The 23,382-nt window shown below is 35.5% G+C and overlaps 1 protein-coding gene across 5 annotated transcripts; it reads right to left on the bottom strand.

Annotated features, from left to right (window-relative positions):
- Positions 1-229: 229 nt before the first annotated feature.
- On the bottom strand, positions 230-7,556 carry LOC116197679 (NAC domain-containing protein 75). 5 transcript variants are annotated; one of them, XM_031527876.1, is made up of 7 exons: positions 7,398-7,556; positions 6,789-7,130; positions 6,206-6,383; positions 5,181-5,794; positions 4,032-4,325; positions 3,419-3,529; positions 1,269-3,314 (listed from the first exon to the last, which is right to left on the bottom strand). In XM_031527876.1, exons 2-7 carry the CDS (start codon positions 6,924-6,926, stop codon positions 3,156-3,158), a joined length of 1,494 nt encoding a protein of 497 aa, XP_031383736.1. In that variant the 5' UTR covers positions 6,927-7,130; positions 7,398-7,556; the 3' UTR covers positions 1,269-3,155. The 5 variants fall into 5 exon arrangements, with proteins under 5 accessions (XP_031383739.1, XP_031383738.1, XP_031383736.1 ...); XM_031527877.1 differs by having other exon boundaries at positions 7,402-7,550; XM_031527879.1 differs by lacking the exon at positions 1,269-3,314 and adding an exon at positions 230-1,237 and having other exon boundaries at positions 6,789-7,551.
- Positions 7,557-23,382: the final 15,826 nt, after the last annotated feature.

Genomic DNA, 23,382 nt, shown 5'->3' on the forward strand with positions numbered 1-23,382 from the left:
ACAAAAGGAAAATGTATTTGAGGAACCTTCCCTAACTTTGTGGCATTATTGAAAAATGCTTGACCCATATGCATCACACGAGTAAGTTGATAATTCTGCGAGCAGCCCACGTGTTTCCTCTCCGGCGAACAACTCCGGACTGACTCAACTCGAGAGCATTGCTCTTGTTTAAGTCCTCGTATCAAACAGGATATTTTTTGCCCCCATGTACTTATAGTGAATGATACCGTACCAAAAGAATCAGCGAGATGAATATGTTTATTAATTGCTGAAGTTAACGTTGCAATTGTATAAATGAACATGCATCAAGGGGAGCTAGAGACTGATCATAACATACATTAATGAACAGAGTTTTCCTTCATCTGTTTTGTACAAACTATGAGATATCCCATCTATCAAAAAGAACAAAGGGAAAAAATAAAAATGATGATGAGAAGTAAGAAAGTTTCTCTTAATGAAAAAAATAAAATAATGAGAGATAAACTACTCATGGAAAAGAGGGGGGAGGTGATGATACGGGTAATCATAATGGTGATGATTTTCATGCACTGACTGTTTTCTTTTTTTTCTTTTTTTTTTTTGGCCTTTATTGGGTTGTTGTTTTTGTTGCTGTTGGGTTCTTCTCTTCTATTGTCAGTAGTGTAGAGGGGGAGAGCAGCTTTTCTCATCTTTGTGCTTCTTTCGGTTTCCTTTGAATTTTTCTTTACTTTTTATGGGTCTTTTTTTTTCCCTTTTCCCTTTTCTTGCTTTCCAACATGCACAGGTTTAACAGTTAGTTCGGTTTCAAAGGGCCATCCCATCCCCCCCATGAGCAAGAAACCTAAGATAAACCTCGGTTTCCGGGTCTATGCAGAGGAATGTGATAAAAAAAGAAAACAAAAACAAAAATCTAAAGGAATAAAAGGATAAAAAAAGAGAAGAAAAAAAAACGGAAGTACTACATACTGGTGGGGGGATGTGGAGAAGAAGAAGTGGTCTCTGTCCGGTCGTGAAAAGAACATTTGATGATGTCGACGACAATGATGGTGTCTGTCGCAGTGGGAGTGAGTTTTTTTTTTCTGGTTATTTGGGTGGGTTCATTTTCTTTTGCTTTCCTTTTCTTACGGGGGGGTGCTTTGAATTTTTGGGGTGTGGCTTTGCTTTGCTTCTATCCATGATGATCCGGGTTGTCAGGGTCGGGCCAGAAGGAGGAATACTTCAGCCACTCCGGCTCTTGCGGGTTTGGCATTGATGACTCCTGCTAAAAAGGAAAAAACAAAAAAAGACAAACCCACAAAAAAAACAGACATTTAATACCGGCTAGTACGATGTTTACATCTATTTTTGTGCGTATGTTACGAAATTACTCAAAGATATATATAATGTAATGCCGAAACTAAAGGGAAAAGCATGCGATATTTTGCAAGTGCAATATTTTCTGCCTAATCTGCCAGCTTGTACTATATCTTGCATTATATATGCATGTGGCAACTATACATATGCGCATATGTGCATATACATATACATACACACATATATATATATATATATATCATTATGCCCCAAATATTGAGTACACACATGGAAATAGATACGACAGGACAAACTCATGTCCAAACTCCAAAAGGATCTATAACCTGTGATTTCATTAATGCCACGTAACTCCGTTTGTTTCACATGTTTAGATGTTTGCACAAACTACAACATTCTTAACTATATTAACTATCTTTTCGTAACAAATAGAGGGATATGAAACTAAGAGGGGCTCAACCTTAGTAGCGTGAAAAGAACAATAGTACAAGAGAATAATTCTTTTGAGTACAAGAGAATATTATTCATGAATGGGAGAGGACCAAATACGTAACTACCAAAAGAGTGCCTAATAGAGCCATGCTACCGAGTCGATTATCTGAATCAAGAAGCTCACAACACAAGAAAAAAGTAGAAACTCAGGTTTCCACTATGATGTAATTTTCTCATGCTTAATACATTTAACGACATTAATTAACAGTAGCAAGTACTGTACCACATGAGTGATATGATTGATTTTATCTAGATAGTCACTCAATGTATACGTATAATTTAGTGAGGAAAGAGCGGGGAACATGTGAAGAACGGGGGCTTAGGGAGTATACGGCAAGCTTTTTCCCCGAGAGAACAATGGAGGAAGAAGCTGCATTCTTTGTCCTCTTATAATTGCATTTGTCGGCTGCTGTTGTCTTAATAACGACATAATAAAGCGCAATTATTACTTGGAAAGAGAACTTGCCTAGTCCCATCTATTTTATGTGTTTTTTATTTCCTAGCTTGCTTTTTGTTGTTTGCTACATAATTATAGGATCAAACAGTTAATTTTCCTCTACCCATGTCAAAATTTGTGTGTGCGTATATTATATTAAGAGAGATTTAAGGTTGAGTTTCTCTTTCTTTCTTTTATTGAAAGTAAGAAAGGAAAGGGGAAAAAAGGTAGATATACCATAACAAGAAGAGAAAAAAAAGTAATCAAGAGAGAATGTAGCGCAGTGACACACCTCTCGCCTGATGATTAAGAGGTTCCAGGTCCGATATTCAGTAAGACTATCCGTACCTCTTTATTATATTTAGAATTTCTATTTCAATGTACTAGATTCATGAGTTTCCCTTATAATCAAGAAAAAGAAGAAGAGAAAAAAGTAATTTACCCCCAAAATATAATAATTTATGCCACCAAATAAAAAAAATGACGAATGAAGTAGCTTAATGTATTATCGAATATATTCATAAAATACATATTAATGAGCATTCAAAAATTTCGAGTTATTTTAGAGTGACATAATAAAACAAATACAGTTTATCCCTAAACAAAAATAAATAAGAGCGGATAGTTGTAATACTATTTTTTCTTGCATTTCTTAAAAAGTAAAAATGTTATAGAAGCAAGATTTTAGCAAAGAAGTCAGGATATTTTTTATGTTTTGATAATAAAGCCTTAATAATAAGTAACAATGTAGAACTAATATCCAACACGAGTGTTATATAAAATGAGAAATTTAGAAAACCGAAAAATAACTCGGCCCGAAGTTTCAAATACCAAGAATATCTTTATGCAGGAGCTGTTCAAATCATAACTAACGGGAAAAAAAGTAAAGGGAGAAGGAGATAAAAGAGGGGGTCGAAAAAATAAAGGAAGAGAGCATCTACTTATTTTTATCTTTTTTAGCATAAAATAACAACAAAACAAATCTGTTTCCCTTCCTTTTTTTTGTCCTTATATTTCTTTGACAGTACGTATCTCTTCCTTTCTTCTTTTTTTTTTCCCGAAAGTTTCTTCGGTACGTACGTATTATGAGACGAACCTATCCATGAATAAATAAATAAATAAATATTTAAAAGGGCACATGAAATTCAGAGTCAAAAAGAGAGAAGAGAGAGAGAGGAGAGGATATAATTAAGAACTCACCTCTTTGATATCAGTGGATGAGCAGCCCATTATTAGTTCCTCCAAGCCTGTGGCAGTCCGTCCTCCCATTTTATGATGTTGTTGCTGCTGCTGTTGATGCTGCTGTTGTTGCTATTCGTTTTTTATCATTGAAAACGGATAATTAGGAATAGGTCAGATAAAATGAAAGAGATAATTTAAAATGAATCAAGATTAGTGGGTGACTTGAACATTTTATGTTGCTAAAAAGGAGTGAACCAAAGACAGAAAGAAAGAAGAAAATGTGCTATTATATATCTTGCCTGACTACATGACAGCCATTTTAGCACAAATGCAGCTTTAGGTGAAATTAGACCAAATTAGCAACTTTTGCTTGATAAGAACAAGACCCATCTAATTAAATTTGGTTGATAAAGTTGTATATCTAGTAATTTATGTGACCACCACTAATATTCAACATTGAAACGGTCAACATTGTTGCAATATGTTCCATTGTACCCTTTTTAAACCCTTCTAAATAATTTAGTTACATACTAATTACTCGAAAGGGTAATTTGGAGGAAGTATTCAGCTGCTCTTACGCTGAACAAGAATATATTGATAGTTACTAGTACTCTCAGATCAACTAACTTACCTGAAATTCATTTTGAAGCATCATTCGAGAGACATGGTAAGAATCATGCTCATCAAGGATAATGGAGGTGTGGTGGAGGGGAGGTGGGGCCATGATGGCAGAGATGGGATTCGATGGCCGGCTGATGTGGAAGGCAGCGGTGGCTGTGGCTGCAGCGATATGGGGATGCGGTGGCAAAGGCAATGGCTGCTGTTGGGGTGCCATGGGATGTGATGTTCTCTGGTATGGATCGCTCTCGCATGTCCCCACTGAAGACGGTGCTTCCCTTACTGTTGAAACCTCCCCTATCCCCACCTATTAGAATATAAAATCAACCAGCTGGTGTTTAGCAAAAGATAACAAAATGTAAAGAGAAAACATATAATAGAAAGCTAAAGAGGGGAAATGAGCCTCATGATCTCAGTTGGCAAGATCGGTTCGTCTCATATTCCATTTTGGTTTCTCGCTTTTGTTACTTTATTCCTCTTTACATTCCTTCATTTACTCCCTTTTAACGAAAAACAGCGTGATTTTGTTTCTATAAGAGTATTCTGGATTCGAATTGAATAAGAAGGGTGAGCTATGAATTTCCTTGGATAATTATGATGACAATCACTTTTCCATAATAATCTAAATATATGAAATTGACATATTTCTCGTAATTAATTTAAAAAGTAAGCTCCGATGACTCCAAGAAATTTTATTTCCGTCATGCGGTTATAAATCTTTTATATATTTTCCTGAGAAAACAGGTTATAAGGCTTTTTTTTCTTTTTAATAGCTTGAAAGTAACACATGTAGTTTTCAGAGTGAGGTCCAATAGTCCTCATCAAGTTGCATAAGCAAGCAAAGTGAATGAGAAAACCCACCACACAAAAGCAATTTAAAGACCTTCTTTTGATTTCTAAATCCTAATTCAATTAATTAAGGAACTCCTAGTTACATTGAATATGACCGAATGCCGCCTGGTCAAGATGTGTTCTGAGTTATAACTTTTAATTAAAACTAATCTTAAGTTTTTTAAAAATGCCATTATTGGAATTTTTTTGATAAGTAGACGAAAGTAAAATTCAAATTGATAATCTTGTAATAGGTGTTTTGTGTTGGAAATTCATATATCACTAATTTGTAGAATATGATTTAAAAAATGTCGGTCAAACTTAAATTTACCTCGTCAAAGGTCTTTCTGAACGGGACAAATCCGAAATGTTCCGTCTTGAGCTGCTGAATATCCATGGTGGCCGAACTGAAACCTGAAATATTGGCAGCACTAGCAACGGCAGCGGAAATTTCATCCTGTTGCGGGATGACCTCCTTATTAGAAGCTGAACAGCTCATATGATTAGTCACACTGCTGCTGCTGCTCCCTCTCCGACCAAAATTGTGGTCACTAGCACCACTTACTTCCCCGACCGTACTTGCACTGCCGCTCCTGTCCGACCAATTACATTGCCTCGGTTGTGTCTGATAAAAAATCTTTGAGACCACAAGCTCACCTTCCTTTTCCTCCTCGTGCTGTCCGAGGTGGTACTGGTGCATGACCCAATTGGTTTTCTCGGGTTTCCGGTTCTTCCCAAAGTTGGTGTAAAGCACAAGTATCTTCTTGCACCCCTTTTGTTTCCCATTGACCATAACTGGCCGGGTTTTCCCGGTCTTGTGCCACCTCGTCTCACCTCCCTGGAGGTCGCATTCAGTTTGAATCTTTCTCCTCTTTCGTGTTCCAGTTGTGTAAGCCTTTGAGGGCCGGTGGAAGAAGTGCCTGCTCAACCCATCTCTAGTCACTCCTAAGCAAGGAAAGAAAATTCGTGCAGCACAAGAGATGAGAAAGAAAGAAAAGAAAAATCAAAGTTAGGTTGACTTAGGTGTAACCAACAATGGACAAAATTATGCATATCATTAATGCAAAGTCATAACAAACTAAGAAGGAAGCGAGCACAAGTTAAATTCTCCATTTAATATAACCTTAGAAAGCTTAATTTCTTTAGTGAATGAAGTGAGAGTTTGGAATATTATCTGGAAGACCGACCAAAAGTAAAACCAAACACAAGTTGGGCAATGAGAGAAGCAAACGACCATTATGGAGAGGAGAACGATTAACCATATCGATTGAACGGTAGGACCCGTGATTTGGACATTTGCGTCAGTCGGGTCTCATACATAGTAAAAATTACGTGTTGAGAGAGATGGAGAGGGACCTGGGAGTTTCTCAGGGTGGGTGTAACAGATTCCGTCTTCGCCTTCGATGGTGGGGATGAACTCGTCGATGAGAGGGTGAGATTTCATGTCTTTCGCTTCAACTTTGGCTTCGAGGTGTTCTATCAGCTCTTGGTCCGTTGGGTCAAACTTGACTCCTGCCGGTAGACCTAGCCAATCCTACAAATCAAAATCCCAATATCTCAAATTTGTTCAAAGTTCAAATGGAATTTCCCAAAAAAAAAGGAGAGAGAGAGAGAGAATCAAATACATAAAGGAAAGGAAAAATAAGAGAAGCCAAACAAAAAACCAAAAGAAAAAGCTACGAGTGTTTTTATACAGATATTATTCTTGATTGTTGTAGAAGCAACAAGAAAAAAGAGAAAAACTCAAATTAACAGTTTATCCAGTAATAAACTTCATCCAAAAATAAAAAGGAAAAAAGAAAGGAGAAATCGAAGCATGCTACTTCATTTGAGAAAAATATTAATGGAGGTCGACGAAGTATCCCCATAAGCAATCGTTGAAGAGAAGTGGAGGAAATTAACAATTCCGATTCCGAATATACGTATACTCTACACTCACCGGCTTGCCTTCAAGCTTGTGACCGCAGCTGGGGCACAGCTTCGACCCACAGACCTGGTGCTCCTCTAGCTTTGCATCGATGAGGTCGGAGCTGCTGGCTACGTTCGAGCTCAAGTTGCTGCCCTTGCTGTTATTCATGGCTGGGCTACCTTTTCTTAACTAATAATAATAACTCCTCTAAGTAATCCCGCTTCCCCGGATACTACAAGCACAAGTACGTTCTTCTAGTATCAAACAGCCACTTCTTGTTGTCAGAAACCTTCATCCCCAGCTCGATCGAATCAGCCTCCTAACCCTCCCGATTTGAACTGGCGGACGCCCTTCTGCTGAAATGAATTGAAGCTTGGGGGGGCCAGAAAGGCAAGTTCCTCAGCGAAAACTGTAAGACTATTTATGAAAACCTAGAGCAAAAGGACTAGAGGGGAGAGAAGAGAGAGAGAGGGAGCAAAGAAAGAAACTATGAAGAGAGGGAAAATATGGAGAGAGGGAGGGGGAGGGGAAGGGAAGGGAAGAGAGGAAAAAACACCCAGAATCCACTCTCTACTTTAACTGAAACCCCAAAACCCAAAGGCTAAGAGAGAGAAAAGGAAAAGCGAGATGTATACATACATACATGGCCGCCTTTGCTGGTTTAAGAGGCAGAGAGCTGAGGAGCAGCCAGCATGAACTTGCAGCTTGGAGGCGGTTTATGTTAGAGAGAGAGAGAGAGAGAGAGAGAGAGAGAGAGGGTAAGAAGAAGATGGAAGGAGGAGGGGGGCTTGACTGCTAAAGCAAAAGGCAAGGGGAAACGGCCCTTAAACAGCTGTTCTAAAGCAGACCAAAATCTCTGCCATATTTTCTCCTTTTTCTTCTTTAAATAATAATAATAATAATAATAATATAATATTATTATTATTATTATTATTACTACTCCTACTAATGATAATAACTAGAGAGTTACTGGGGCTTGTTAAGGTGTAAATTCTAAATATAGCATTCCCAATATAAGAGTTTTTCAGCATAAGAAAACATATAAAATTTATTAAATAGAAATTCTAGACATAATTTTTTGATATGTTTTCTTTCAATAGAAATTAATTAAACATACATTAAAAATATACAAGTTCGAGTCTTGTGATTTGAAAAAAAAAATCTAATTAGGAGAGATTTACATTTACCCTTTGGTGGAGCGACTTAACTCGAACAGAATCAATTGGAGCCCGTCATGCTTAAGGTGCACACTAAAAAAAATCGGATTAGTTAATGAAAAAATGTGCTTTTTTTGTTGAAGTTTTTTTTCGTTATGATGAGAAAAAATGTGGTTAAGAAGGAAGAGAAAAGGGGAGAGAGAGAGAGAGAGAGAGAGAGAGAGAGAGAGAGAGAGAGAGAGAGAGAGAGAGAGAGAGAGAGAGAGAGAGGGGAGGAGGGGTAACTCACATGGTACGGAGCTGTGGAGTTCTGATTTTAATGATTCTTTTGGGACAATGAAGATGTTTTTTTGGGAGAGAGAGAGAAGAGAGAGAGAGGAATTAGTTGCTTCAAATGCAAGGCAATTGAGCAGTGTACTTTTTTTTGTTTGGCTGAATTGAGCAGTGTACTTGATGGACCACCATTCTCCCCTCTTGTGCCTAACTGAAAATTAAAAAAAAAACAATTATAAACATTATTATAAATAATTATATGATTACATACATATGTCTGTGTCTATATATTATAGTTAATAATCGTTCAGAAGATAAAATATTGTTTTGTGTAGATAAAATAATCTCTGAGACGTCCACGAGAAGCACTCCCGAGGTAAATTAGGTCATCCGAATTTGATTTTATATGCAAAAACAGTGCAATGCATGGTAATATTAACATTTTCCTTCCAGCAATATTAGTACTTTTTCTTCACCTCTATTTACCTTCTCCTTTGGCAGAGAGTGACACTTATTATATATGTATACATATATATAGTATACGGATAAATATGTCACATTTATCAAAGAGGTGTAGCGGTAGCGCACGCCTCGCTCGGTAAATAAAAGGTTCCGAATTCAAAATTCACTGGGATTACGTATGTCCTCTTATTAGTTATTAGACTTTGTATAAGAATCATGGGTCTCAATTGCAATCGAAATATCTCACATTCTGACCAATAAAGAAATATCTCACATAGTAAAATATATTTATTCACTTCGATGCTTGATGACCACGTTTATCCTCTTTCTTGAGACCTTAAAAGTTTTTTTATGGTGAGCAATTTTCTCTCATGTGTAACTATTTGAAATTCATTGGAAGCAGTTCATACCCAAGCCAAATCAATTCTGAAAAAAGATAGTATTTATCGATAGATTGATAACGATATCTGTTTACCACACACAAATAAAAGAGTAAAAATAATAGTGTGATTCGTGATTATTATATTTTTACCATTAAGACTTTATGTATTTTTAGATTTACTAACTCAATAGATTGACGAAACTATCTTTGACATGACAGACATTAAGCAGAAAGAGGGGAGATTGAAATCGCCTTTTCGAATTTAAGCTGACCAAAATATTATATGCAGAATGCACGAGTTTCACACTTGGTCCCTTGTAACGGTTTAATAAAGATTGAAAGTTTTCGGATCAATTGCCATATGTGAGCATGCGACTGTAAAGGTGGCGTGAGGCGGCATATGGAGCCAATTCCCATTTGAGCTAGAGTGTGCCCGGTACGCTTCATGTGAGGCGTTCTTCATTTTCCATGAGGGAATCGCAACCAAACAATTTTCGAGCTTTAGAGATTTATTTGGTACTCTAACTCAATAAAAGCATATTGTATACGACCAGTTGTGTATTTGTACACCACACATGATTCCGAGCTACGTTATCGCAATACGGAATCGAGTGCATGCATCAATATGTTTAGCTAGGAACGTGGGCTCCCGGCGGGAACCACACTTAATTAAAACATTAATTACCAAATTGAACTTTATGAATTAATTACCACATACGTAACGAAATAGAGTTGGCTCGTAATCAGTCTAAATGTTAGAGCTGCATCATCATCATCATCATCATCATCATCGTCGAAATCAAGAGGGGCTGTCATATTGCCTACGTGGGGCCCGGATGTGCCCTGCGAGGGCCCATCAGACGGGTCCCACATCTTATCAGCGGAACTAAATCCAGGCAAATTAATTAATTATTATTATTATTGTTATTTTAGCCTGAGAGTGAGATTTGCTTAAAGAATTAGTTTGTCACGTAAATAAAGAATAAGGGGATGTGGGCCAAGCTTTTAGGGCTAGGATTGTTAATGGGGGCCCACTTAGAAAATCTTGCCCTGTTGATCATAAAAGTATCTAAAACAGATGATGGGTTTAGGGTTCACGTTTCTCTCGGACTGTCTTCGTGTCTTTCGGGCGGTCAATAGGCAATGATGAAGTGAAGGGACCAGACATATTCGTTTTCTTTTTTTTTCATTGTTGTTTTTTTTTAATGACAACGAGGTGTCTTCAGTCTATCAATTGACATCATTAATTGTTCACGCGTCATATTTGCATTGACCGTAAGGTACTTTTGGTGAATTTTTGAACCATAAATTGATGGTAAAATCCACTCATGTGAAGCGCAATTTGACAATTGCACCGCTTCTTTTTTCCTCCCTCTTGATGTATGTTCTTGGTTTCTTTCATATCACCAAACAATTAGAAAACCATCATGATTGCTGCCGAGAGATATCATTTGCATGTTTTTCTTTTGCTTTCTTGGTTGTGTTTTTGTTAACATGGAATGTAACAAAAAGATGGGCAGGACATATTGGCCGAGGAGAAGAATATGTCCCTAGTTGGAGAAGAAGGGATTTTCATTTTTAGTTGCAAAAATTATGACAATATCATGCTACCTTTTCTTTGGCAGGTAGATCTATTTTTAAGGAATTATGGAATGAAATTTTCTTTAATTATCCAAAAAATTGACTGATCTCACTAATCAATAAAAAAATAAAAATTATTTTTCACGAATTGAAATTCAATTCTAACAAACATTGTATTATTTTTCAAAATAAAGCTAAAAATTTTAATATTTCTCTTGATGCATTTTGAATCATGTCTCTCTTCCTAAAAATTATCCCAGACCAGTGTATATTATCTTCGGAGAACAAATCCAGCCGATCAATAAATTTATGAAACAAAATCATCACATTACCTCCGCTAATGAATCGGATTATTATATGCACCACCACCAACATCATACCCAAATTAGAAAGTATTTTCAATGGTCTTCTATTCTGCCCTTATATTGGTTCCCCTGAAAATGGAAGTATCGCTAAAATAAAGGGAATTAGAAGAAATATAATATAATGGCAGGGGTTCAGTATAATTTTTAATGTAACAATGATGACGTATAATGCCTTCGAGAAAAAATCATTGCGTAGTAAGCATGACAATTTGTTACTTTTCAACGACAGTACAAGCCTAGAGAGTGGTCAACGGGGTGACTCGTAAAAGTAGGTCTCCCTTGAATAAACCAATCGCTACAACAAATCTAAGGAATAAGGACGGCAAAATCAGTCTCTATATCAACCATGGAAACGGAACGGAGATGGATTTTGCACCATTCATAAATTTAGCGTCTCAAATGATTTGAGACGGAAAATTCGGTCTCAATGCATTGAGACGGAGTCCTCCGTCTCTATTCCGTCTCTATGATACGGAATTGGAACAAAATTTTCCATCTATAGTAGACGGATCAAAACCGTCCATATTCCGTCTGCATGTAAATAGCAACTGCATATGGATGAAAACTTTTCGTCTCTTGGAGATGGACCATTAATTTTTTTTCTATCTTAAAAAATACAAATAATTGGGTTAGCCCTCCTGAGGCCAGCATGCAGAAGCACTGTGTGCCCACATCTCCAATTTACGTTGGGGGAGATTCGATCTTAAGCCTCAGGGATGGTACATGCGCACCTTACCACCGTGTTGTGCTCTAGCTTTGGTCAAGGGCGGAGCCAATGTAATACTAGGGGGGACAATTGCCCCCCCTGAACTTTAATTTTTTTATAATTTTGCCCCAAAATTATGTTAATTTATGAATTTTTTTATGTAAAATTTACACTTTACTCCCTTGAAAAAAAAATTATATACTATTTATATCAAGTAATATTTTTGCCTCCCTGAACGAAAATCCTGAATTCGCCCCTCGCTTTGGTGATATTCATGGACAAGCTGATTGCGAGTCGCTCCTTTGAACTTTTGGTGTTGCCATAGGCTTCCTGATCCTAGCATCATAAGTCAAGTCAAAGTTGGAGCCTGACTTGACCACCCGATACTTTAGTCAATTAGTAGATACATACGTGTTTTGCACATTAAAAATTCTTTCATGGAGTTGTAACACGCAACTAAAAATTTTATGAAAAATATAAGTAATATGAATTTAATTAAGAAATATAAATAAATCTAATATTAGTAACATAAATTACTTAATGAATATTGAAAAAAAATTGACAAGACTTTATATTTAAATAAAACACAATCGCAGTTTTCAAAAAACCAAGATAATTATGTTGATTTGCATGAAAATTTGCTCTTATAGAAAAATTACTGAATCATATTACTTGGAAAAAAATCTCTTTAATCATCTGTGCCCAAGAGCCGAGCATAGCATCAACTAAAATTTCAATCGCAGTTTATTAGAGTACCTAAAGTCATATAAAATAAAATTTAAAACTTGCATTCGCATTAAAAAAAAATGATTTCAACGAATAAAATATATTTCGGCAAGAACTCCAAAAATGAAATAATGATACTGATCAAAATACAAATATAATAGAAAGTGCGAAATTGCTTTAAAATCCTGTATTAATTATTTTTCAATGAAAATTATGCTCAATAATTTTCTACCTACTTATTTACTACTCATTAATATAATTCATAGATAAATTGCACATATTCAGTTCAGATTCGTAAATTTCATCTCACATATTTTTCTCGATACGCCGATGTTCGAAATTCTTAATTTCAATTGTTAAATGTTATTTTTTTGATACGAGTATACATCATTCATATAATTAGCGGTTTGTGATAATTTGTTTATATGATTAATTGATTATTTTCGAGTTAAATTCATTCACTGTCCATCTTCTCATTTATTCATTTTATATTATTTCTACAATGATTTTCAGAATATTTCTTGCATCTGTTAATTGCATCTTTCGAAAAATATAGACAATGATATAAAATAGATGATAGATTTACAATTTATATATATTATTCATTTATGGACAAAAATTGTTATTATTCAATTAAAAAAAATTTCCATTAGATATTTTTCCAGTATAACCGTTTGATGTAAGTTTTTTGGCCAACATATTATTCTTTACCTTTTTAATTTATTATTCCAATATATATTCTTCTATTGTAGAGAGAGGTTGCACCTGTAATAGATATTGCTTTTTTACATAAGTTCATTGAATTATAGTGGCTTTAATGTTTTAATTTTGTCTATGAAATAAATTAATATTTTTAAAAATAATATTTTATGACTTTCTCATTTGACAATTTCTGATAAAAATAGTGAATTTCAGATTGGTCTAACACAAGCTGATATTAGGCCTCGTTTAAAATTTGAAATTGATTTTAGAATCGTGATTTTGATTTTAACTCTACCCATTAAACAACAAAAACACACGTTTCCCAAGTCAAATTTATAATACCATCTCATTTGTCTTTTTCCACAATCAAAATCAAAATCAAAATTAAAGTTACTTTAACTCTGAAATCAACGCCCCCTTAGAGCTCCTATCTGTCATCTGAGCCCCTCTACCAACTCTGTAAGTGATATAAGGATAAGCCGGATTTAGCCATTCAGGTAGCTTCCTCCAGCACTAAGAGCTATTGCTAGAAGCTTGTAAAGACCAAGTAGACTTCCTCTTAATTAGATGCCTATACACCCAAGAAGCCCAAGTTGACCCATCTCGAATCGACAACCAAAGATTCTTCAATATACAATCCTTATTCCACACTACTATATCCTTATTCCCCAAACCTCCTTCATTCTTAGGGTAGCATAAATCCTCCCATTTAACTTTTGCTCCCCTAGCACTTCCTATTTCACCCTTCCAAAGAAAGGCACTGCACCTTTATTTCACCAATTTCTTTGGCAACAAGAATTGGAAATGCCAATAGTTTCACCATACTATGGATCACAGAATTAATCAATTGGAGTCTGCCTGCATGAGATAAAGACTGAGATGTCCAACATCTCATCTTATCAATTATCCTATCAGTTAGACTCACACAATCCTTATAGGAAAGCTTACGGGATATTAGAGGCACACCCGAATATCGAATAGGAAAAATCCCTCGCCTAAACCCAGAAGACCAAGAATCTCCATTAAGTCATCCTCAGACATCCCAGGGCTGAATAATTCAGTCTTCTCAGCATTTAATCTCAATCCAGATAGCGAATAAAATCTTTCCAAAACTTCATTCAGACCAGCAATAAACTCAATCGAGCAATGTAAAACCCAACAAGTCATCCGCAAAAACCAAATGAGGAAGACCCGTTCCTTCACATCTAAGATGATGATATTTGAGGACCCCTCTTGCTGCAGCTTCGTCCAATAGTTGAGTAAGAAACTCCACAGTTAATACAAACAAATAGGGGGACAAAGGATGACCCCGCCTCACCCCCTTCCTCCTTGAAAGAAACCTGCCAAGGAACCATTCACTGCAACAGAAAACCAGGCAGAAGTGATACATCCACTAATCCATCTTGTATACTGTCCATGAAACTCCGCAGCCAACAAGTTCAACAAGAAATCCCAATTCAAGGAATCTAAAAGCTTTCATCAAATCGATATTAATTGCACACCTACGCGGAAGACCCTTTCTGTGATAATTATTAACCAGCTCGTGTGCTAATAAAACGTTATCAGATATCCTCCTACCCCATACAAAAGCATCCTGATGCCTACTTATAAGCAGACAATACCAGCTTAATTCGATCAGCCAATATCTTAGAAATGCATTTATAAACTGTATTACAACAAGAAATTGGCATTTAATCCTTCATATTATCTTAGAAATACCAGCTTCATTCAATTATTCTTCATCCCACATAACAGAGGAGATCCTCTCTTTGATACGTCTCCAAGCTGAATCACAGGAGCCCCAACACTGCTAACGGAGCTGCCAAGCAGATTGCTCAAAAAAGAAATGGCAGTCTAATAAGATTTATAATTTTTAGGGTAAATGACAATTAGATTTAGAAATAATTGTACTATTTGGTTTCTAATAAAAATATAAGGGGCAAATAAGATTAGGTGTGGTAGCAATTAAGCCTTTTGCTTAAAATAAAAAACATTTAGCGACAAATTTTATATTGCCTCTACTAATATGTCTCTAAGAATGGCTTGTTAAAGACGAAAGAATTTTATTTGATTCTATTAGTTGTGGTATAAATATATCATTTATAAAATTATTGATTTGAAGTGTATTAGAAACAAACAAACAAAAATCCAAATGATTGGCATATATTGTATTATCTCAAAATAAGAATTTTTTATAGACAAATTTTATAATTGACTCTCATCATTTGCCTCCAAGAAGAAAATTTCTTGTAGTGCTTTTGTACATTCTATAAAAAATTTCCAGTGATTTTCATGATATATAAAGTCAATAGCGCTCCCCAAAATTTAATGGATTCCTCTTTCGTAGATAGTTCTATAATGAAATTGCAAGAAAAACTCTTGTTTTTGGGTGTAATGTGGAAGTTCCTTTGATAACATGACCATTTTACAATAGAACTAGTTATTGATCCCGTGTGTTGCACGGATTTTGTAAAAAAAAAAAACTATTATGAGAAGTTAAATATTAAGATAATAATTAATATCAATTTATAATTTATGTTGATATACATAAAAATTAATTTTATACTACATAAACTTTAATACGGTAAATTTCAAACTTAAGCAAAATAATGTAATTCAAGAGCTCATATGCAAGTAATTCATGTAAAATATGTCACAATCATATAATCTCAATTATCAATTTAAGCTATAAAAAAATTAGAATCTTAAAATTCAAAATTCCTAGATTTAGTTAATGAAATAATGATAATCATAAAATCTATATAATTTTGAAATTAGGTATTTATGTTGTCTTATACTCCCTCATATTTCATAAATTAAGTTTTCCAAGTTTGAATAATTTAAGATGAAATGACCAATGATTTCGTGGAGAGATGTGCTTATTAATTTTTATAAGGCTTACAATGATTGTTAAAATTAATTAAAAAACTATAATTTTAAATCATTCTTAAAATTATGTATATTTATTTAGTAATAAAATAACCATAAGTGGTTGGCATCTTTCTTTATTATTTTTTTACACATTTTTCTTAATTACAATAATAATAATTATTGTTATTTAATTTCTATTCAACATATTAAATTATTAAGACATTTGCTATTCTATTCCTATTTATTAGAATAAGAGCACGACATGATTTGACCATGCTCACCATACATTATTGCTGGGTTAACTTTTACGTGAGCTAGTTCATAGCCCGCCGTCATTGTGAATGGACGTTTCATCTTACTTTAATCGTTATAATCTTTTGAAAGTCTCTTGTCACCCACTAAAACAGATCAATAAAATTAAAACACGGAGCTAAAATTAGATTACAATGGTTAAAAATACACAAATTGCTAGTAAAAATTGTTGTATTGTATTAGCTTAAGATATTTAGATCTTTAAATTGTGTAATATTTTTTGTAACAATTGGCAATAACATTCAAAAAGTTGAAATAATGATAATAATTTGTAATTTAACGGCCTAAATATTCTAAAATATTGAGAATAGATATCTACCAATCTTATAATATTGTAACTATATATATACTTAATCAAATAAATTGAATCAAATTAAAGCTAAAAAATAAATTTCAATAGTTAATATTGAGTAATCAAACACAACTAAGGTTTGAATTATGATTCTTTTGGAAAGAAGTTTCTTGTTATGTATATGGTCCAGTATGTCGTGCTTTATTTGTCCTCTTTTGTTCAATTAGGTCCTTCATTTTTCTACTTTTACAGTTTAGTCCTTTTACAACAGTTACTTGACCCGTGGCAAACGTAAGATCAATGGAGACATGAACGATCAGTATAGATTTGTAGTAAGATAATTATCTTACAATTAGTGGGTCCCCTTGACGATATATATTGGGACAATTATTGTAACAAGACACATATGTAAGCCGCAGCATGCCAGCATCATACTGAGTATCGAAAATCATTGGAATAGAACAAACAAACTGATGATTTTGGAAACTACAATGTATTCCATATAATGGTATAGGTGATTGGTTTTGGAATAATACTTTTGAGTAGAACTTTATCGGCCTATGGTAATGGTCAAATCAACTTGTTCTATTATAAAAAATCCATTAAAAAGAGAAAAAGTTGATCTAACAATTGAAAGAGGTCGCAACTAATCAGATAAAAAAACCAAACTAATACACTTTCTTAAAGATGATCTGATCATCTATCACAAGTTTGTAAAGTTATATGGTGAAATTTTTGTAATTTACTCTGAAAGTTATTAATTTCTTTATTAGTAATTTTCTAAAAATTTAAATAATGTATGACCAATTGAAGTATTAATTTAGTTTGATTATATGGTACAATTATTTTAATATAATTACACCATACACCTTCCCCAACTTAGTATGAATGGTACGAGAATATCAAATTTGCTTTTGTATATATTAATAATTAAAATTAATTCTTAACATATAATAATTCTCAACAAATTGAAATATTGTTTTATTGGTTCGACAATTTCTCCAACCCATTGGACATCCCACGATTAAGGTAATATATCCTTTTTTTTTGGGGGTGGTAGGGTAAGGTATAATTCGAACCAAAAGAGGATATCCTAAAGAGTAAAAGATAATCATAATCATTATAAAATTATCATTCTAAGAATTTGCTGGATCAAAAGGCTCCTCACAATTACAAAAGCAGCGATAGTAGATGGAACCACGAAAAATGACCACAAAGAAGAATAAATATAAGATGAAATAAACAGCCATTGGCAACATAACTTGGTATAATTACAGTTAAGCATAGAGAAAACCTCATATTAAATCAAAGGTCCCCGTGAAGGCTTGGAAATGAGGGTCCTCGTACTCATAAATCATTTCAGGACTAATGCAAATAATATATGATTCAAATTTTCAGTAGGACGACTTCTGCACCAGAATTAACACGAGGACCACGAGGATATATTAATGCCGCAGTCAATCACATTACGCGAATGGATTGATAGGCTCCAGCTCGACTTGAGACCCACGATAGTTAGCATTCAAACATGTCTCCTCAGCTCCCAAAGTGCAAAGCACGTATAGGCGTGTGTCATGAATTTATGCGCCGTAGCAATCTATCTATCTATATGCATGTAAAAATTTATTTGAGGATTCTATGAGTAATAAATGCAGTTAATAAATGTTTTTCTTAATTTAAATATTATCAACATAACAATCGTTCTAAAATTAATTTTTACAAATAATATATTCAGAAAATAAATAAAATTTTAAAAATGATATAAAATAATTTCTATTTAAAGTAGTTAATTAAGCAAATATATGAAATAAAAATTTTAACGTATATCTAAAGTTAAACGGCATATATGTAATATATATGTGCATTACATTGGCCATAAATAAATATGTAAACATATTAATTAAAAATTTATAAGAAAATTTTCACTAGATAATATAAGTTTTGTTGAAAATAATTGAATGTATACAGGTTTTTAGAAGAAATCATCTATAGATACTAATTTTATAAAACTATGCCTACAAATAAAATAGAAGTTGAACATGACAATATAGACATTAAAAATATTATTTTATAAAATGATCACGAAATTATTTAACAAAAGTCCAATTTATTAGAGATTATTCTTCAAAATCTAAAGTTAATAGTTGAAAATTTTTATTGTTCACAAGAAACAAGTTTATCTTTACAAACATTATTCTATATGATACAAACTCCATGCTACGCACTGGATGGAAGAATGGTATAAGTGTTTAATGTAGTTCTCAAAGAACGAAGTTCAAATAGGATCAATTTCAATCAATAAACTAAAAATATCGGTGGTCTCACTGACAAAAAAAAATCCCATAAAACCAAAACATCCAAGAAATCTACTTTGGTTTTTCTTTATTATGAATGAAAATCTACTTTTGGTTCACCTGTCTCCAATATCGATGGCCAAAATTTCTATCTAATTTTTGACTTATGGTCGCGCATTGGAAAATTTTCTTGGAAGGTTAAACTCTTTGGTAAGAAAGACCGTGTTGAACGGATCACTCGATACAGCAGAATCATCTCCTTTCATCTCTTATTATATACATATATATATATACAATGATAGCATGTCCGAAGATTTGCTTTGCTTAATTTGCATAGAAAAGTGGCATGACAACTTAATTACTTTCGAAAATCCAAAAGGATCAATGCAATTGCCGCGGTCGATGATTTCCTATGTACTAATGAATTTTTTAATGCATGAATTTCCATTAGTATTGTGCGCACCCGAATTTCATCTCGTCGGGGCACTTGTGCGTGCGCCTATGCAACGCGGCTTGGGAGTATCCACCTTCCCAGGGACGCGCGACGGACGCATGTGAGAATGAGTCGCCACTTACCATTTTATGATCCGAAGGTCAAGGGCCGGCAAGTTACCCAAGTCTAGGGATACAGGGTACACCTAATTGCTAAGATATATAGTCTGCGAAACCCGAGGTTCCAAATTCGGAGGTTCTGTTACATACGAGCCTATATCTCGCACGCCCTACTCTAGCTTGTCTAGGCTTGCCATTTTAATTTAATTACCGCTTAATTGAGTTTCGCTCATCTTACGCGTTTTGACACCATAAATTCGAAGAAAAACTCTGACCATCCACTCTCCGACCGAGATTCTTACATGAATAAATGTACAACATAAATCCTTACATTGTCCTCTCAAATAAATAAAATACAAATTACAACAACTGAATCCTGGTTGGTTCGCGTTCGGTTATTATTCCACTCGTGCTCACCGTGTGGTTTTGAAAAGACTGGAATTGAAATTAAGATGCACGCTCAGTGTTAGGGGATTGGACCCCGTGATTTATGGTTGAGGCGTTGGACCTCCTATGGATCGTATCCTAAAGGATCGGGCACGATCCACATAACAAACAAATGCAAGAATGTAACAAAACGGGCACAAATAAACAAATAATGAGGTTTTGTTACTGCCGAATTTACGTGAATTAATCGATTATTAATCGAGATATCTTGGCATGCAAATCCTACTCTAACACAAACAAAGTGGGTACAGGGTGTTATTCGATCAAGGATCGCCTCAGGAAGGTATTTCGCATTTGGCATTATTTTCCGAGGACCTGACGTACGTGATGTATGTTGTCAAGTCTTGTGTTTGCGGGTTGCTTTTAGGATTGTTCTATGTTGCGACACTACGGTTGTTACAAGTTATTACCAAACATAGATTTCGCCCGTAAATCCTAGAACCTAGTACCTATCCCGCTATTGCCCGTTTTGTCTTAACCAAGTACACAATTAGTCTGGTATTTGTATTTTGAGCCAATCCACCCGAAATAACTACCCGAAACTATGCTAGAATAACAAAAACTCATCAGTCGGATAGGGCGGGCTATGCAAATGAACCTGCGCCTAGACAGGTAGCCCATCCTTACCTTGATTACCGTAGTGTTTCTCTTATTATAACCCTATGGTTGTCGCTAAGTTACAAATAGACAATTTTGCCCTTGAGGTGAAAATTATTTTCGAAAAAGAGAGATTACGCGGTGCGGGCCATCTCGGTCTGTGACCGGCGCTAACCGATCCCCTGAACCTTCCAGGGTTGTCAAGAACCCTAAAAAGCCAAATGATCGATTAACCTATGCGGAAGTGATCTAAGAAGAACTTCCACGCCCCGACCCGAGTATCTTGAAATCAGGTGAGGCCTCGAGTCAAGACGCGCAAGTTCTTCATAGACGTCCATGTCACATCGAGCCACGTGTCTCGGGTTTTATAAAATTTACAAGTTTTGAGAATGGCACCAACGCATATTTGCAACCCATCGACGCGTGTTACCGGTTTATTACTAATTCGTGCAAAATTATTAGGGCCAAGTGAGTTAATTAATCGCATGAACGTCCCAATTATCCCGTTAGTGGAATTATTGATTAAATTAATTAATATTTTTGCCAAATGCTCTAAATATGCGAGTTTCAGACCGTCAAGCCGATCATTGATGGACCGTCCGAGGCGAATCTTAATTCCCGACCACCTTGGGATTTAAAAATTAATTTTAGGTCGAGTTTGCATGATTAAACCGATTCATATGAGATTTCGATTAAAATGAGAAAATAAAGAGGTTAAAATATGGATCAAGAGCACATTATCACGTCAAGCACGACAAACATACATATTTTACACAATCGGTGCCGCCATGATCATAATAAACACATACAAACATACACAAATATAATATTAACAGAATCGATAAAACGGTACCGACTCATGGAAGCGAAAAATCATGCAAAGAGCACGTATTATCAAGCTGTATACATATAATTACATAAAATAAAATATTTAAACGGGGCACATACGTTGTCGATCAGGGATTCAAGTAGGAAAGGGTCAGGTATCTTTAGAAAATGTCCAATGACTGATTTGAACAATTTTAAAAGAACAGAGACTGATTTAAAAATTCGGTTAAAGTTTCAGGGGACTCATTTGAAATTATGGAAAAATTGGGGACTGTGTAAGAATTACTGAAATTGTCCCAGGACTTGTTTGAGACGAATTTGAAAATTCGGGCTGATCTGAAAAGTAAAAAAAATGCCCCAAGGACTAAACTGAGACAACTTTAAAAGTTTCTGGAACTGGTTTAAAAATCCTGAAAAGTTCAGGGACTGATTGGAACGTACTGAAAAGGGCCGGGACTCGACTGAAACTAATTTTAAAATTCGGGGCAGATCTGAAAAGGGTGGAAAATAGCCCCGGGACTAAACTGAAACAAGTTTGAAAGTTCCATGGAGTGCTTAGAAATTATGAAACATTTAAGGACTGATTAGAAAATGGTAAAAATGGCTGGGACTTAACTGAAACGAATTTTAAAATTCGGAGCAGATCTGAAAAGGGTGGAAGATAGCCCAGGGACTAAAATGAAACAATTTGAAAAGTTCTTTGGAGTGGTTGGAAAATTCTGAAAAATTCAAGGACTGATTGGAAAATGGTAAGAATCGCTAGGACTTGACTGAAAATAATTTTAAAATTCGGGGCAGATCTGAAAAAATAAAAATGCATCCTTAGGACTGAAATGAGACAAAATAGAAAGTTCGTAAAATCGAGTTCGGGACAAATCCGATCACCCACGCAACCCAAGAACGCTCATTTCACATCATATCCATTCAAGCAAACATTAATATTCAGAAATCGAGCCCTAAACATGCCACTAAGTCGGGGATTTACCTAGTTCGGGAAGTTGAGGGGTGATTCTGTAAATAAAAAAAATAAAAAAAGATAAATTGCTGGACGAGTTGGGCCGGGCCGAGATCTGGTAGGGGTGGACTGGGCCTAAATGGGCTGTTGATCTCGGGCCGGACTGCAGGACGCGGGCCGAGCTACTAGATGCGCACGGGCTGGGCGGTTGGGCGGCGTGCCTGTTCAACCCGGAAAGCACGGAGCCCCGGTTAGAAAAAAAAAAGTAGAGAGAAGGAGAAATCGGGGTGAGGAGCCGAGGGAGAATCCGGATCGGGTGAACTGTGGGTGTTGGGGACGAGTCGCGGGGTCGTGGCACAGGGGAGCTGAGGGCCGTGAGTTCGAATGCCCGAAAATTCGAGCTGTCGGCCGGGGTGTGTGCGGGGACGAGCGAGAGAGTCGGAGCCGAGGGCCGTGAGTTCAGCCGAGGGAAAAAAAAAAAAAAAAAAAAAAAAAAAAAAGAGTGGATTCCGAGCTGGGGTTGTCCGGACCGTGGGAGCCGAGGGCGAATGGGAGCTGCGGGCCCAAAAAACTCGAGCTGAGGGTCGTGATTTTTTTGAGAGAAAATGTCGGAGTTGAGGGAAAAATGCCGTGTCTGTCCTTGAAAAATCGAGCTCCCCCGTATTTTTGTGAGCTACGGTTTTTTTCGAAAAGAACCGAGAGAGAGAGAGAGAGTTGGCGTGCACGGGAGCTGTCGTCAGGAGCCGGTCCAGCAGAGGTCGCGTGTGCAGAGGACGGGCTCGGTTCCGTCTTGGCAGGGAATGAGAAGAAGAAAAGGAAAAAGAAAAAGAAAAAGAAAAGAAAAGGGAAGAGAAGAAGAAGAAGGAACAGATGGAATGGGCGGGAGAAGGGAAAAGTCATGGTCAGAAGTCAACAGTCTGACATGTGACCGGTTTTAAATTTTTTTTTTTTCAAATTCGACGAGCGTCTAAATTAAAAATTCTGTCTTCTTAGTCTTGGTCGGACATCGAAAAAATAATTCAAGACAGCTATCATGCTCAGAAAAATTCATTGATCAATATTATGCGATAAAATTATTTTTAATCTCGAATTTTGTCCCAAAATTGACGTCGATATACGCGA

Source organism: Punica granatum, chromosome 2, assembly GCF_007655135.1.
Source record: "Punica granatum isolate Tunisia-2019 chromosome 2, ASM765513v2, whole genome shotgun sequence".
Lineage (NCBI taxonomy): Eukaryota > Viridiplantae > Streptophyta > Magnoliopsida > Myrtales > Lythraceae > Punica > Punica granatum.

Bases quoted from the DNA above. Each gene is read 5' to 3' on its own strand.
- LOC116197679 (XM_031527876.1), bottom strand. From the start codon at position 6,926: ATGAATAACAGCAAGGGCAGCAACTTGAGCTCGAACGTAGCCAGCAGC. The intron at 5,795-6,205 runs GTCCCTCTCCAT...TTCCTTGCTTAG, and splicing joins CCACCCTGAGAAACTCCCAG to GAGTGACTAGAGATGGGTTG. The intron at 3,315-3,418 runs GTGAGTTCTTAA...ATTCATGGATAG, and splicing joins CATCCACTGATATCAAAGAG to GTTCGTCTCATAATACGTAC.